Below are 18,070 nucleotides of genomic sequence, written 5' to 3'. Positions count from 1 at the left end.
CTTCACGTAAACTTTTTGGTGGGAAGTGTTATGAGTTTCCAAAATTAGTTTATCCCACTGCCTTGTAAAGACAAGGCTGAGGTGACCACTCCATAAGGATTACATATGAAGCATCAAAAGCTGCAAAGTGGATTTTCTAAATTCCTTAAAATTTTGCTGATCATTTTGTGATACACGCACAAACTATTCGGAAATCATGTCTATGGTAAGTAATTTTGTTCCAGAACAAAATCAGCATGTATTTAAATAATTTCAAACAGAATTTTTTTTTCCTATTTTAAAGAATTTTATAGTTTAATGCACTGATGTTGCAGGAGGATTTTCAAAGCATTTCGGTCTGGGGCAATATCAGCCTCCTGTTATCTGTATAGAAAGTTGTGAATCTAGGTACAGTAATAAAGGGCTCTACAGTCACTTGGAATGAGAGAGTGGTTAACCTTGTTATGCTTGTTGTATTTTAAACATGTTTATTTGGATGAAATGATTATCGTGCCATGGTATATTTACTTTTGGTGTGTTAGGGTTTGTAAAACATTTGCAGTTTCAGTTGGCAAAAACATAAATGCTTCTGTGTTTATCACAATGTGTTATGTCTGTGTTCATTTTTAATCCGATGTTTTTTACAACAGAAACTCACGTCTGTTTATTATTTCGTTAAGGCTCATTTTAGTGTCTTTTGTTATTTCGAAGTGGAATAGATTCTGATAGATATAACTGTCTTTATTTTTCCATTTACAGACCAGGGTGTCAACATTTACAGAAAACCACCCATCTACAAGCAACATGGTAAAGTCTTTTTGCCTTCTTTATAATATTTTCAGTTATCTTTGTTTTCTGGAAAAACGTATTTACAGGAAAACAAAAAAATAGTTAAATAAAAAGATTGAAATATTGCTGATAAACATCAGCAGTTGTCTTTTATTTATGTAACTATTATTTTTATTTGTGAAAAGTGATTTCCAATGCTAAAAAACATATGGAGGTGTATTTTAAGCTATAGTATACCAAAAATAACAGATAGACTGTAACTACTATCAATGAAACCATCAGGTTTCATTTTATTTTGTTTGTTTTATTTCTAGTATTTTTAAATTTAATCAGTGTATGCATTTAACAGAGACTGTTGCTTTAAAAAAATAATGAGGAAGCCTTAAACATAGGTGAAAATCCAAACCACTTTGTGCTTTTGGTATTTGATCAAATAACTAACATGCTTGTTTGGAATGTTAATCTTTTCAGTTAATCATATCAGTCATAGTTAATAGATGAATGCTGTAATAATGAATGAATTACCTTATAAGTAATTTATATTTTTGCCTTTTTTAATGTTAAGAACAGCAAAATAAGTTCTGCTGTAGTTCTGTACATCATTATACATCATTATATTGTTTCACAGAATAACTTTTAATCACGATTTTAGAAAAGGTTAGAACTTTATTTTCTTTGTTCTCTTTGTACTGCAAATTGTCAGTTTACAAAAACAGTATTTAAGACAAGAAGCTCTGTGTACTGTATGTGATATTTACAAACCCATATTAACGGTAGAAATTTCCATGGTTTAGAGCAGCAACCATCAGGAATTTTGATTGTTTGGTTTCTGTGCTTGTCCACATCTTGTTTAAAGATAAATGGTTTTTCTGGCTCATACTGGAATTAAAAAGAAACTTGATTTCAGAAAATAATTTGGCTGCTAACCTGTAAGCAGTTAAACTCATAAAGGACAATAAAGCCTCTCACCTTACTTTTAAGAAGAGTCTTTGTCTTTTGAGAAGTCACTATTCAAATATTTTATGCTGTACATATATGCGTGTGTATATATGAAAAAAGTGTCTCTTTCTGCTCTTTATGTATAAATTTAAGATATATCTTGCTAAATTAGAATTTTTATAATAGTAACATACAGTGAAGCAAAGAATATGTAAATTGGATTAAGAAGGGATTAAAAACGAGATGGTAAAGCACAGTGAATTAAATTAAAGGTATACCAACATCATGGTAAATGATGGCATTCCTGTAGACATTTACTATGGTAATCTTGTACAAGCAACTGTAAACCAATTAGTTCTGCAAGTAATTATTCTCTCTACATCTCTGTGTAGATCTGTCTGTATTTAAATACCTAATGTACTGTCTTATTACAATGAAATGTAAAAATGTGAGATGTTTTTAATACGTTAATATCAGCTGTTAGAGGGTGCATCATTGGTGTTTTCTCACCATTATTTTTGTTTGTTTCCATATGTTTTTAAACATGTCATCCCTCCCTCTCATTAACATTTGATTGTGTGCCTTTTTGACCACAACCAATGTTAACAAGTAAGTACTGTTTGAAGTCATCGTCTTTATTCTCCTAACTCCGTCATGAGACAGGCTAATTGATGTCATCTAGTCCTTGCATTTTGGGGAACAAAACAAGTTTAGAATGGAGCGTTCAGTAATGCATCTTTCATTCCACCTAATTAATACATCTACTTTTAAAACAGAGCGTTGCTTACTTCATTAATCACCCTGCAGAATAATTACGTGGTGTAAAATGGGCTTTAAAGAATAATCACAGTTAACACTTCAGTTCTTTTAAATGCAGTCTGTCCATTTCTAGAACTAAAAGTAATGCACTCACTCTTTATGTAATTTCTCCTTTTGCCTTGGGCCTTTTCTTGCTATGCTGCTTTACATTAACTTTCCTCCATGCCCAAACCTACGCCATCAGGCAGCAAACCTGTCTTATTTTCTTATTTTCGATATCAGAAAATGGGTGGACTGTTTTGTATGGTTGGAAGGGTTACACATCTAAAATATCTGACTAAAGCTAACTAGCAGGCAAATGTACTGGTTCATATTTACCAGAACGGTGTAGTTTTAACAGCACTTACTAATATTAAAGATGCACAATTCAGAGTTTAAGCAAGTGATCCACTGAAATGTTTAATGTGTGTGTTTGAAAGAGAACTCTGGGGGGGAAAAAAGCATAATACATCCGCTCAACAGATACAGTAATTTAAAAAACAGTATTATCTAATAAATCCTTTGAATATATATAGGCATAGTGATTTTCAGCTGTGTTCTTTTTATCCATTTGTTATATTACATAAAGTAATATAGTGGTTAGTACAGTATCTGCATATATTAAGAAACATTAACAAATCTATATTTGATAGATAAAATTTGAATATCCACAACTTCACTGAAAACTAAGGAATACTTCAGTGAATTAAATATTATGTTGCAACACTGTTGTCAGAAGCTGCAAACTTAAACTTCCAAAAGAAAGCTGAGGATAGATTTTAGAACTGAAAACAACTATTTCAAGTAAAAAGTATATTTAGTCGTTTACTGTACTTACAGTAGCTAATTGAGCTGTAGGAATTCTATGATCAATGGCAAGGAATACGGTAAATAATGTGCAGTAATTAGGTGCATTTTATAGGTTAAATAGTACAGTGTTGGCTATGAACCTTGTGTCATCTTACATTTCTCAGTAATTCTTATAATTGTTACTGATTTAAGTTTCCATGCATCATGAATGTCATGAATGGAGTGAGTGAAAACTTGCTCACCATCTCTGCAGCACATTTAATTAAATTCATGTTGCTGATTGAATATGAAGAAAATGTTCTACATTTTCTCTACTTTTCTAAAATAATTACTAAAAAGCAGCTCTGTGTATGGTTACAATATAGTTAAACTTGCAAACACCTCTAGTTAAGGGGTTGCTGAGAAATGGATGGTGACTTTATTGATGGCCAGCAATGTACATTCAGTTACAGCCTTTTCTGATAGACAAGTTCCCCTGATTACCAATCTAGATTCAGCTGCCATGGCAGCCCAAAGCAAGTCTGCCGAGGATATCATCAAGTCAGCCAAGTTCCCAGCAGCCTACGCTCCCAGCCCTGACGAGACACCAAAGATTGAAACAGACTACTGGCCCTGTCCACCCTCACTTGCTGCCATAGGTATGAATTTTCACCACAGATCTGATACCAAAGATCAGGATCTCCTTGTGAAAGGATGCAAAGTAGCGCATTGGCATGGATACTTTTTACAGACTTGTATTCCCAAAGCACAGCTTGTTGAGTCCTACTAAATGCTTAAATGTCCTATATCAGTTAAACGTGTATCTGATTTCCAGCCTTTATACATGAATTGTCCTGTTAATGGTATGTGAATTATACATGACTTCCAGTCCTTATGTGGAGGGGCTCAGTGCAATGAGCAGGTTTCAGAAATAACCTAATTTCCTTGAAATCTAAACCATGTAGAATTTTGCAGCAGCAGAGGCACCTGTCTTGTGACACAGTGGAGTTAGCTGCTATCTAGAGAGTTTTGCTACCGTACAGTATGTGTGTTTGGAGGATCAATCCCAGCTAGGATCAATCCCAGCTAGGGCAGAGCAGAGCTGCATTCGTCACACTTAGATAATACCTATTTTAAAAGCATTACTGTGTTTAAATATCAAAATTAGATTTCATGTTTTGATTTGGGTTTTGGAATTATTTATATATCATACTATTATTTATTTACTTTTATAATATAGATTGCCTCCCAATAATAAGTATTTTTTTAAATTAAGTAAATTATGTAATTACAGGAATATAAATCCTTGTTGGCACAGTACACACAGTTTCTTTAATCATTAATATTTGTATTTGTAATTTATGTAAATGAAACAAAGTGTTGCTCATTGAAGTTTGTTGAGTACAAAAATATGGTTAACATATGTTTATACAGTAACTTTGTTTTATTAGATTTTATATATACATTTTGTGGTGATAAGGTTATTAATTTCCACACAGACCCACAGAAAATGAAGAAGTACAGTACATTATTGGCTGAAAACTGACCAGGAATCAGTTACTATGACTTTGCAAACAGGTTTTCCTTTACAAGTCCAACACACATCCATTGTGTTAATGTCGGATTGACTGCTGTCTTCCCTTAAACTGTCAAAAGAGCCAAGTCTCTCCATTGTGTCTTTGTCTGTTAAACATACGTTAAAAAGCAATAAACATACTTGAGGGCACCACAATATTTCAGATTTATGTTTATCTAGACATTCTGAGACCTTTTTTTAATTCCTTTTCATAATTGGGAATAACTTTCCCAAATCTTTTCATTCAGTTTGATGCTTGCTCGATGAACAAGAGATGTTAATATCAAACACAAAATCTATTTTAGAACAAACCCCTTGGTTTTCTGCTTTTTAACATGTCTTTCTGTCTCATCCTCTCAGAAAGATGTGAGTTCAGTAGGTAAAACAGCTAAAGGGTTTGTAAGAGCCACTGAATGGCAAATTTTTATTTAAAAACATACTGGTTTTGTTGGAATGTTTCATTGGTAATGAAATGTCTGGAGAGTTTGTGAGATTCAAGCAAAGGCCTATATTGCAGTGAAATGTTCCAGTTTTACTGATGTGTTTCTAAATATTAAAATGATTCAGGATCCGATTCAAGGCGCAGGTCTCGAGAAGAGGAGGAAGAGGAAATTATGAAACGCAGACAGATTCAGGAGGAGCATCTCAACAAGGTCAGTTATTTTTCATTTTTGAACTCATACCTATCCTTAGAATTTCTGCTTTGTTAGTGCAGGTCACACCAATGGAGCACTTACAGTACTAAATGTTCATGAACTTCCCCGTGGTGCTTTTCAAAAAGGGTAGGGATGTTAGTCTTGATGTCCCACTGTAGCTTCATTCCACTCTGGGCTTGCACAATCTGGCTTTATTGAAGTTTCCTCTTCATTCAAATAATAAAGCAGCTTCTTCCTGCCACACCTGATATGCTCTGTCATGGGGCCGCTGGTATGAGAAAGGCTACTGTGTGTTACCCAGCTGAGTGCTGTGTTTCAGCAGTGGATGACATTCCTGATGACAGTGTAGCACAGTTCTTTGGAATTCTTTGGTATCAAGTGCCCATATACTGTACAATACATGTAAGAGAACATTTATGATCAAAGATAAAGAAGAGCATGAAGTCCCACCATCTCTCAGTTAAGGTATTGGATATATCTGATTAAATACCATGCACATTAATCATTACCAGACCTGTTTAAGAGTGCTGATCATGTTTTAGTTTTTATTTTAATTAAAATTAGTATTTTCAGTGTTGATACTGTTTATATAATTAGTAATAATTTAGTACAATAACTATGCATTTATTTTAAATAAAAATATCATAAAAAGGTTTTGGACTTCATCAGAGCTCTGTCAGTTGCTCTCAGATGGTTTCTGATTTTCTATTGCGTTTTAAGAATTACAGACTAACAGATTTATAAATCCATATGCACTGCACTTTTTTGGGGGGGCTTCTGATAGCCGTTTCCTTTTTAGTGCTTCGCACATTGATCTGGTAGAGATGAGGTTATGATAAACCTGTTGAGTATTGTCCCTCTGCTTGGCCCCATGATTTCTTACTGTTGGATTCTGTGACCTTTCTGTAGCATTAACTTTGCTGTACATGAACGGTGTTTTGCCTGACCTCCATTAATTGTACCCTCTCCTTCTGATTGGCCCAGATCCAGTCAGGTTTGGGGAAGCTGATATTAAAAGAAGAGATGGAGAAGGAGATGAACCGAGAACGTTATTCACGAAGTCTCTCTGCGCAGCGCTATGACTCACAGCATACAAACTCCTGTAAAATGGGTATGGAAAGCTCCAAATTTGCAATCCATTTTCTTTGTCATCACCATCCATGATCGGTATCTCTACTGTGGATGGCCTAGGCTTTGTAAGCAAGGATCACATTGCACGTGACAGCAAAACAATTATTTCTAAGCAGAAGCAACACCATGGTATATTTTCACAGACAACATTCAATCTGTGTTGTCCTTCATGTAAAAAAAACCTCAAGGAGAACTATTAATTAATTCATGAAAATTAATGACATTCAGCTTTTGCCATGTGCAGAATATTCAAATTTGGAGGCAAATACTGTATACTGCTAATTTAAAGATGTCCGAAGTTTGTTTTTTTTAAATCAAAAGAGGTTGATCTATGTAATACTGAATATTCTGCTTGTCTGGATATGAAGTAAATGGCTGATTCCATTTCCTGTTTTAGATCCAAATGCTCCTTCATCCAAAACCTCTTCACTTCCTGGATATGGAAGGAATGGTCTTCACAGAGTAAGATGTCAACTATATCTTCGCACCACATTAGCTAATTCTTATTTTTTGTGATTACAAAAAACATCTGTCTTGACATTAGATTCTCTCCTGTTACTGTAGGCTTATAGCACTTTTTCATAGAAAAATGTTTTAAGCGCCCAATTAGCTGAGTGGGGTTTGTAAATAGCATCAACACCGCATCAGTTTTATATTTCAGAATTCCCTTCTCTTGGGTGTATAGACGACAGTACAAACAATTGAAACCAAACAGAACAAAAAATACTGTAGGACTGTGAATCATTCTTACCTGTCTGTACACTATTAACACATCTTTAAAGTTGCTTAAAAATATTAAAGGCAGCAAACCCTTTATAACCATGTCAAGAAAACACTGAAATGTCTTAAAACAATAAGATAATATGCTACACATGTAGCTGTTTTATGAAACCATGGACTCAATGAAGAAATGAGATATCCTTCTTGAAGATATCTTCAGCATACTGTATGAAATGTAATGTTCACTCTCCTCAATAATCTAATTAAGAGCTTCCTTTCTTATTTGTGGCTAAAAGGCTTTAAGCAGTTGTTTTATGACAGACAGACACAGGTGTGATTGACTACGTATCAAATGCTTCACCAATGAGAATTTGGTTTTTCCTTGTGTTTAATTCCGATTGGTCACATTCTAACTCCCACACTTGCAACATAGGAGGACTTCTGCAACACAGGATAATTCATTATTCCAAAACCCCATACAATTCAAGTGCTGGAAGAAAATGTAAAAACACACCAAGTCTAGAAACCTCAAATCATTCACTTCAGGCCTGTGAATAAGAAATTGGCTGAAGCAACAGCCAAGGGACAGTGATTCCTCAGGATTTGGTTTTAATAAAACCTGGTCTCAGACACAGGATTCTATTTTAAAGCCAACATTCTGAAATTCCCTAACTTTGTAAGACAAAAACACTAAAACACTTTTTTCAATGAGGCGGCTCCTGAGACATTGTATGAAACTGGAATAAAAATCAAGGAAGATTTGTACATGTTTTTGCAGTCACAGAACACATAAATGGTTTTGCAGTTGTGCTTCTACAGTAGGTCACATGGTTGAAATTTGTGGTGTGTTTAGCTGTTACACCTTTAAAAGTAGTTGCTTAAAATCCCTTTTCACTGTGCCTTGCAGCCACAGTCCACAGACTTCACACAATACAACAGCTATGGGGATGTGTGCGGAGGAGTCAGAGGTGAGCTACTCTAATACAATGTACTGTACTAACACTATGCTCGAGGATCTTCCTCACTGCAGTACTTGATAAGTAATGTTACAAATTTCTTGGCATAAATAAAAGTAGATTGAAAGAAACAAAAAACATTTAAAAAACTGTTTTAAACAGTATTATATTTTTTTCAGTGTATTTATATAGGTTTAATTTAGAGGACAGATCTGTTTCTCTGAATTAAATTTCAGAATTTTGGAAGATCTTAACAATTTAAGATTTTCGGCCAGATGGTGATGATAGTAGTTCTGTTGTAGCTTTTTTACATCTATAAAGAGTTGTTTAAAATTATATGATGAATATTAACTCTGAATATTTTTTTTCTTTCTATCTTCAGAGTTCCAGGTATGTAAATGTTTTGTTGGCTACAAAAAACTAACCATGATGTAGCATACAAAGGCATGTACCTAACCTTGCATTCATACTGTATATGTTATAAATTGCATGCTATTTATAGACCAGTACACATTGTACATGTCATGGAATGCATTTCATTAGCATCTGCTATGCTACATAACTGTTATGTGCTGTGAAAGCTCCATATGCTTCCACAAAGGGAGTTATACATGCTGAATACCATAACAAGCAGTTAGAGTTACACTGTTTGACTAACAGGAATGCTGAACTTAGTGTTCTGCAGTTCCTTTTTTATGACGTGACTAAATTGATAGCCAGTAATAATCGTCATTCTTTTTATTGGATTATAAATCCTTACTGGTTCAATACTTTGAATATGTGTGTGGAGAAAGATACAGTGAATGCATTGTCAATAAAGGGAAGGTGATATATGTCCCTTTCTAACTATTATTAAACTTACCACACAGATGCAGGCTTTGCAATGTTAAAATCTTTTTTTTTTCTGAGTGCCATATGCTATATGGATATTTCTTTGGCCAGTGTTTTATGCAGTTTTGGTTTTGTCCCCTCTCTTTTGAAAGAGATGTGTATTATAGTTTAGGGTGACATTGTTTTGACTGTAGAGGCCCGAGTTTTTTTTTTTTACCATCCTGAGAAAAACGAGCAGCGCAAAAACTGCTTTTATTACATGTTATGTGTGTGTTCTGTTCTGTAGCCCGTTCAGGATGGACACGTACCAGTAACAAGAATGGACAGGGGAGTATCTATGCCTAATATGTTGGAACCAAAAGCAAGTATTGCATTTCTTTATATTATTGGAATTACTGTTATTTATTTAAAAAAAAACAGTGTCACATTAATATTAGTGGCTTTATAAACAGTTTAATACAGAGCTTTTCAGTACCTGAATTTTTAAAGTTAATCCTCAGTGGTACTTATGAAATAAAACAATTTGTCTGCTCAGATTTTTTATTTTAGTGCATATGAACTAGTCACACTCTACTGCAGTGAAGTATTTGTGTTTCACTGGAAACACTGTAGATATAATGTGAATCTACAGTAGTATCTCACTGCTCTGTATCAACTTTTACATCTCTTTGAGAATGGTATCTTAGATTTTCCTGTAGTGGTATTTTCCTGTAAGCATGAGAAACTCCTCTTCAGCATGTTTTTTTTTACTTCTCATGATGCTGTGCAAGTAAAAGTGGAAGTGCTTAGTTTATTCTGGACTTGTTCTTATTTAGCTTGGCCTGCTAGCCTCGTCATTCCCATCTCAAACATTTCTTTCACATGAGTCGTCCAGAGGTAAAACTATTTAAGTGTAGGAAATAAAAGTATACCTGGCCTGTGTCACATGGGATGTTTTTACATTTACATGTGTTGTATTTCATGCTAAAAAGGAACTCGAATTGCTGGTGCTGAAAGATAGGTGGCAGGATTCCAAGAAATACAGCATTGTAAATTTCCATGTGCTCCTTTTGGACAAAAGGGTTTCTTTGGCAACTCTTATTAGTTTCAGGTGCACTGTATTCTTTTTCAAGATGTCCCATGGAGTTGTGGTTGGTGTAAGGATACTGTATGTTCTAACAACAGCTGTCTATGTGGCAGCACCCAGTGCCAACAGAGTAATGCATTTCTCCACAACTTGATGTCATGCTATGACCTGTGACCTGGTTGTTGCAAGTTGATTTAAGGTGTGAATATTAATGTAATGTCACAAAATGGACCCAACAATACTTAAGAACTTCAGAACAGACGAGTAATGGACATGAAGTAGACTTCAAACTTATTGGTTTGTCAGTTGTCAGGTAGTACTGTAGGTTCAACAATACATTGGAATGGGTAATGCCCCTAATTTCTTAAAATGCTGTTACTTTATTATATCTGACAAATTGGACATTCTTTGACCTGGCATTTGATAAAGTGCTAGGAATAAGATGTCTGGTCAGTTCTTAATAATGACTAGAAGAAATACAACTGTAATTCACAAAAGACATTATTACTTTTAGTAAATCCCCCAACCCCTTATTGGCTATACTGTTAGTGTTAGGTCTATTGTCTCAAACATTATAGTGCATTATGTACTAGCCTACTTAGCTGCATTCAAATAATTAAATGTGATACCTGTCACAATTAATACATTATTTAACTTATCATGATTCCCCACACTGTTGATTTGTCAAGAAATATCTTCATCTATAAAGTCTTAACACATTTGGTAGAGCTTAGTGTTTTTTGTGGGTCTACTGTGTGTCATTGCTGGTGGTGGGTTTTTAACATTTTTATTTTAGTTTTAGACCCCCAAACAAGCTCTGGCATCTTACCTGTTTTAATGACTTTTTTTCCGTTTCATGTATTAAAGGAGAAAGTGTCGGTACGGTGTATTACTGTACTTATTTGAATATAAGCAAAGTAGTCTGCTACGTTTTGTTTCTCTTTCACAGTTATTCAAATTCAAAGCACAACGAAGTAACTTGAATGTCTAGAACAGTTGTAGGGTGTATGGAAAAACCATATAACTCTTGCAATGGCAAGCACTGTTGTGTTTCCATGCACACATCACTCAATCTCGTCACTTCAAAGACATCTTGCATGCTGTCATGCAGGCTGTCCCTATTCTTTGAGGGTGTACTCCGGTACCACGTCATACATTCCTTGCCCACGTAAGATAAAGAGGGAGTACACAGTTTCCTGGGGCCGCATGTACTTTAAACCCAGCAAACCTTTTTGACTGCTCTATGGAGGTTATCAGTTGTGATTTCCCTTCTCATGATCTTGAGCCTGGTCTTTTTAGCAGCCATGTTGGCTAGCAGTAAGCAAGAAACCAAGAAACCTGTACGGAAAAAAATATTTTTAAAGATGCTTTTAAGATGTAGGGAGTTCTTTTGGAACTCTGTTTTGGATTGCCAGTCTGCCTTAATGAATCAGGATCAGCTAATGTAGGGTTCATTAAGGTGGACTGGTGATTCTTTCACAAAATGTAACCATGTAAAATAAAAAAATAATTAGTAACATTTATCCAACAATAAATCAATTCTTTAGTACCTTAGGTAAAATTTGTTGTGCTTTATAAGAGACTGCTGAGTAACAGAGGTTTAGAGAAGCAGCCCTGCACAACAAGAGTAACAACAAGGAAAGGCAACTTTGGGTCTTAGCAGTCCATTTCGAAATGATCAAGTTCTTGGTAAAAACTGGCCTATCTAAAGGTACTGTACAGAGCTGTGGTGTTCAATCCAGGTCAGACACAGCCAGTGAATCAGATTTGGTTTCAATTTGTCTTAGTTCTTAATGACCTAAACCTAAGTTTTCAAAAATTGCAGCACTTTCCTGGTGCTCTTCTGGTGGCACTGCTTTAATAATGTGTATAAAACCTGACCAGACAGATTGGCCAACGATTAGACTCCTGTAATATAGAGAGATTGAAGGCCTGAATACCCTGAAGGAATAAAGTGATCATTTTTTATTATGTTTAAGTAATGCATATATTGCATTTTATATTCCTTGGAATATAATGTACATTTTTACATCTCACACTTGTATATGTTTAATTGAAATAAGAGATATATAAAATGGAAAAGCATAGTTTTCTTCATTCTTTGCTTACTCTAAAAAAGTTTTGTGTGGGGGGGAGAGAAGATATAATTATTCCAAATGCTTCCATCATTCCACAATTTTTAGATGTTCAGTTCTTTAAGTAATAAAGGGTCCCGAGTTTGATTTTTATAGATGTGGATTTGTGACTTCTCCTTTGGAGATTACATGATTATTTTTTCATTATAGGTGTATCCATATGAAATGCTCATGGTTACCAACAGAGGGCGCACTAAACTACCAAGAGATGTAGACCGAACAAGACTGGAGGTAAGCAAAATAGTTTGAAATTAAACACTTATGATATCTGCTGTATTTATAGTAAAAAAATAATCAATTTGTGGTTTCCAGTCCTTCAGTAAATTAGAATTTAAGTGTCCCTCATACTATTGGGCATTGGCATGTGTGCAGCAATATAAATTCCAAAATATATTTCCTCTGAAACTAGGACAATGTTAAAAGTACTAGTGAGACCTCTTTTAGAAAGCATATTTTGTAAAAGGCAACTCGTTACAGACGTTTTGGTTTACCTGTTCCTGACTATCACTCTTTTGTCTTCAGCGCCACTTGGCACCTGAAATTTTCTTTGATATCTTTGGAATGGAAATCCAAGAATTTGACAGATTACCTCTCTGGAAACGCAACGACATGAAGAAAAAGGCAAAACTCTTCTAAGCTCAGACCATGCATGTTTTATTTATAAAATGAAGTTATCACGCAAATATTGTAATATACATGTAGAGGTTTTTTTTTTCCCTGTTGTTGTTGTTGAAAACCACAAGGAAGCAAAATCAAAGCAGAACAAAAATCTTTTTTTTTCTTGCTTCCAGTAAGACAGGACTGGTTGCCCTTTTGGTACTGCAGCTATACACAAATTGCAAACTTTCTTTGGAATAGTTGTAAGAGGGTAAAATAAAATTGTTTTGTCAAAAAAAGTAAAAGCGAAAATAACAACAACAACACATGAACGTTGGTGTGCTTGTTTTGTAATGGCTTTTGAAAGGAAATCACTTCCTTTTCTTTCATTTCATTTTTGTTTCTGTCATAACACCATGGAACTTTATTAGCAGAACCTTGAGGCATTGAAAGATTTCCCATGCTAAGGAGCCAATTAAGGGCAACATTCAAGACTCTCTCCTGGACAGCTGTTACTAATCAACAGTCTCAGCTATCTGCAAGACATCAATTAGGAGCAGAGAAAATGGCTCACAGTGTGATGTTGAGAATGAAAGACCTCATCTTTACTATATGTAACCACCTTGCATTTAGGCATTTTCTCACAGGGGAAGGGTTTATCAAGTGAGACTGACAATGCCCACTTGATCTGATTAAGTTGCTAGGGACCATGCTTGTTCGGGACCTATCAGTTCTTGTTAATGGTCACCTGGTTACAAAAAAGGCTTGCTTTCTGCCAGGGAATACTAGCACCAGCTTTCCATCTAATTTTGTGAATTTGTTTTGTAATTTTGTAATGCTGTTTGGTCAAATATGCATGCCAAATAAGCCAAACCACACATGTAAAGACTGCTGTTAGGAAAGTTAGGGCTGCTGCATCTCATTTTGCAGAGTTTTTTTGCCAGATATAAAAAAAAATAGTGCTTTTATTTACTGTGAAAAACCAGCAGCTACATTATAAGCTGCACGGGGATTGTGGAATTTTAAGCCTGGAAATTTTGGTACAAAATGACCCATTCCCTTCAAACATTAATCTACTCCTGTAGTTCTTTTTGTAAGTGTTGTGTGCTACGTTTTAATGGACTTTTACTGCTGATTATGTTGTTCTCCAGCAGGGTCTCTGGGACCAATTGGCACACTGGTTACCATGGTAATCTTGAATTCAAAGCCTGTTACCCATCACCAGTGAAACTTCTGTTGCATCTGGAAATTAAGATCAAGAAAAAAAAATAGGATGAAATTATATGCCCTCCTGTTAAGTATTTGAGAGCGTGTAGTTTACTAATCATTGGCACATAAAAACTAAATGCAAAGAAAAGATTTTCCACCTGTGCAAGCCATTTTGTGTTCTAAGGAGCAATACAAGAAAACATGAATACAACTATCAGGTTCTGCCAGTAGAGGGCCATTTAAAGCTTTATCTCATGAAAGGATAATAGGGAAGATTGAGTTATGCTATTTTTATATTACCGTTTTTCTTTGAAATAGAGATTTTAATAATGTAACAGTGCTACTGAAAAATAAAAGACAGCAAATCTTTCTGTTTTTCTTTTTTTTCCTGCCCAGCACTGAGAGCATGGTGTGTGGTTTCCAGATATGTTTCCCAAATTGTGTCCTTGCTTGATAAAACTTTTCACTGTATGCTGTAGGTGAATGGGGTTGTGTGTGTATACTGTAGGTGCTGTAAAGTGAAAGCAGAAACAGGAGCAACTACAGTCTAGGCAGGGAGATAGGTGGCTCTGCTGAACAGCAGGTGAATGTGCTGAATGATCACAAAGGTAGCCTTTCTGTTTGTTTACCCCTTTATACAGTATGTGCATCTTCAGCTGTCCTTTAGTGAAGTTTTAAGGATTTTTCTTATGCTTCAAAAATGTATGGAAGTATTAATAAACATCTGCAAAAAAGACAAGGAGGTAGCTTCTTTGTTTTCAACTACTGTATGTTTTTTGATTGACGTGTGACAGTAAATCATCCCTGTTTTGCTGTTTTAAAGCAAACATGGCATAATTCAGTAACAGATTCTGAATAAAATCCATTTTCTGCTGGAGTTTACTGTGATTCAGGTCACAGTAAAAATTATTCATAATATTAAAACTTCTAGAGCAATCATTAATATATTGTATGACCTATGCAGGTGTCAATTTTAAAAATTTGTCTTTAAAAGTACAATCACAAAACTGCTAAAAAAAATGTTTTTAGTTGTATTTCACTGGAAATTATATTTCCTCTCATTCCAGCAGTATGGACAATGCCACACAATACACGTTTGTGTATTACAAACTAAAAAGAAAAGGTGTATTTCACTCAAGATGTGTGACAATTGAAGAGCTGCCTTTGCATATTTGTTATTTATATTATTTGTCACATTAACAGAAAAAAAACATGGCTGCAAAGCCTTCTTCAGGTGTGTGGAGGAATGAGGGTGAGAGAAAGGATATTTATTTTCATATATTGAATGAAATGTAAAATGTAACTTTTTTCCAGGGTGTGCAATATTAAATTCCATTTAATATTTAAAAACCCATTCAAAACATAAGTTCTCATGTTTCTATATTTGGCAGAAGTTTATAAAAGAACCTTGTGGAGTTTTGATAACTTCAATTAAAAACTGGATAAAGACTCCAGTCTTGATACTGTCTTGGATAATTTTACTCATTTTCTCACCTCTTTCCTGCATAGCATAGGAGAAGACACAGTAGCATGAGATTATAACAAGTATACAGTAATATAGAAAAATGGAGTTGTGGATTGGCTCATTTTGTTTGAAAATGGCACTATTTATGGCTCTGTGAGGAGTTACAGTATGGCTGTTGTTTGGGTGACCCTTATCCTGGATTGGATAGATAGTAGGTGCGCCTGGATAGATAGAATAGTAGCAGGCAAAGCAAAATGCTTCTGATAATACGATACAATTGTGATAAAAATAAACTTTACAATTGTGAATCACTATACGTGTGTTCCAGAACTAATAGAGGATAACTCATAATATTGTCACTGATGTCTTTGTTCAGTCTATCTTTGCACCTTCTGTTCCCCTGGTGGAATAAATTCCTTATGGGTCTAAGTACTGAGCAAATGAGATCTGTGAAATTGGATATATGGGGAGTCCCATCTTGAATTTACAATTTCTCATATGACTTATTTTTTAAAGTTGTTTTTCAAAATGCATCTGATTCTTTTCTCTTCATAAGGTTTGTTCTGCAGTAACATGTCTGTGTTTTTATGCTGTCTTTTCATGTTTTGTGTGAGTCTTTTTGTAGGGTTTAAGGTAGCCCTTCACATAGTGGACATAGCTGGGAGAACATTGCTTGTGCGATGATGCGAATGGAGCACAGGCTGGAACTCTTGGTCAAACTATTTACAACACAAAAAAGAATAAAGAGCACACCCTCAGAATAATTCACAGCCCATTATGATGGTTTCAATTATTTACGTTTTTTTTTCCATAGTACACTGTCCACAAATCCTTAGTGCATACAGTAATTTCCAGGCTCAATATGAAAATGAGACAAACACCTTTGATGGGTGTGGGTGCACTCTTGTTTTCTGCCCTAGACCGACCCTGGTTTGTCCACTGCTGTCCTTTATTAGTAAATTACTAAAACCGCGACATTTTCAGAAAAGTAAATTACTAAGACCGCTACATTTTCAGAAACCACTTAAAATTCAACCCATTTGTCCTCTTAGGGATTTCCAAATAGGCATCAGTTTCATTGCAGAAGTGAAATTTACTTCTAGTACAGTTTTCAGTCAATCCAAGTAAATGTATTTTGTTGCAGATAGAGGCTTCAACTCCATTAGCAGACAGAGCAATTATGAATGGCTGTTTTAAGCACAAGCACTGTACAGAACATTGATCACTGCACAGGCTTTACTTTATTGACATCTGGAAACAGGGTTTATAATACATGTAGTATGTCTGTTACTCTGTAAGATTCAAATGCTCCTGGACACATTGTGTGCATAAAGAATAAAATCTACAATCAGATATTTTAATTTTACCAATAATAATTGAATGTTTTAGATTAGTGTAATTAATGGGGCTCTATCTTGTAATATCCCTTTTTGTTTAGTTGAATAATCACAGTTCTACCTCTCATAGATATTCTTCTTTATACTTGATCAGAGTAGACTACCAGGGCACCTGAACCTACAGTAGTATTAAAAATTCTCAAAAGCAATGACAGGGTGAGCCCAGTGGACATCCTGAGAATGAACAGTGAAAACTAAGGACACAAGTGGAAACTATGTGGATGCTCATTTAAAACAAAAAAAATAGCTACTCTTTATGCATAAGGTTGTAGGAGAATGGTACAAGCTACCCAGCAATGCTGTTTAAAGCATCCATGCATTTAAAAGAAGCCAAAGCATTGAGTAAGACCTTTTAATTAATCAGATACTGCCAAACAAACTTTATAGGTCAAATGATCGTTTCTAAATTGTATCCTTTCTTATGCTCTTAATCACTTTCTAATCTGGACGTCACATTATGATCACACACCTCTGTCAAAAATGTACAATGTGTATGAAATGGTGATGTTTTAGACGTACAGCAAAATAACTGAATCAAAGATGCAAGAAGAGTTTCTAAAATGGAGTGAACACCTCATCCAAGTCTTCAAGAACTATATCCTAGTCTCCAAAATATCTCAGAAGAGGTGTGAATGCAGTCAGAAAGTAAGTCAGTCACAAATGTAACATGCTGACTGCTTGTGAATTGATATCTGCAGTGCTGTGCTTTGTTCTTGCTATGCAGCTGCTGAAGGCAAACATCATAAAGATTTCAAAGTTACCCCATGAACATGTTTCAGTCTATGCTTTGCACATGTAGTTTGAAGAATCCTTATCTGTCCCACTTTTCACTTGTTTTCATACAAATAATGTGTTTTGTTGCAATCCATCCATTTTCTAACCACATAATCCAGTAGAGGGTCGTGGGGGAGCTGGAGTCGATCATGTGATATACTGTAAATCCTGGATGGAACGCCAGTTCATCACAGGGCAGGCATAAACACAAACAGACACGCACACACTCACACCAGGGTCGATTTCCTAGAAGCCAATTAACT

At 35.1% G+C, this 18,070-nt stretch overlaps 1 protein-coding gene across 7 annotated transcripts in view; it reads left to right on the top strand.

Annotated features, from left to right (window-relative positions):
• Window positions 1-9,525, top strand: part of ablim1b (actin binding LIM protein 1b) — a 159,232-nt gene extending 149,707 nt beyond the window's left edge. For 4 of the 7 annotated variants that reach the window (XM_088917727.1, XM_088917733.1, XM_088917730.1 and 1 more), the window contains 6 exons: window positions 739-786; window positions 3,807-3,953; window positions 5,438-5,523; window positions 6,511-6,637; window positions 7,055-7,119; window positions 8,285-9,525. In XM_088917727.1, the coding sequence (XP_088773853.1) occupies window positions 739-786; window positions 3,807-3,953; window positions 5,438-5,523; window positions 6,511-6,637; window positions 7,055-7,119; window positions 8,285-8,359 (548 nt within the window). In that variant the 3' untranslated portion in view covers window positions 8,360-9,525. The remainder of the gene's footprint in view (window positions 1-738; window positions 787-3,806; window positions 3,954-5,437; window positions 5,524-6,510; window positions 6,638-7,054; window positions 7,120-8,284) is intronic. The other 3 variants (XM_088917732.1, XM_088917731.1, XM_088917726.1) reach the window with 1 other exon arrangement.
• Window positions 9,526-18,070: the final 8,545 nt, after the last annotated feature.

Source organism: Atractosteus spatula, chromosome 5, assembly GCF_055471065.1.
Source record: "Atractosteus spatula isolate fAtrSpa1 chromosome 5, fAtrSpa1.hap1, whole genome shotgun sequence".
Taxonomy (NCBI): domain Eukaryota; kingdom Metazoa; phylum Chordata; class Actinopteri; order Semionotiformes; family Lepisosteidae; genus Atractosteus; species Atractosteus spatula.
This window is presented reverse-complemented; position numbering and strand designations above follow the sequence as displayed.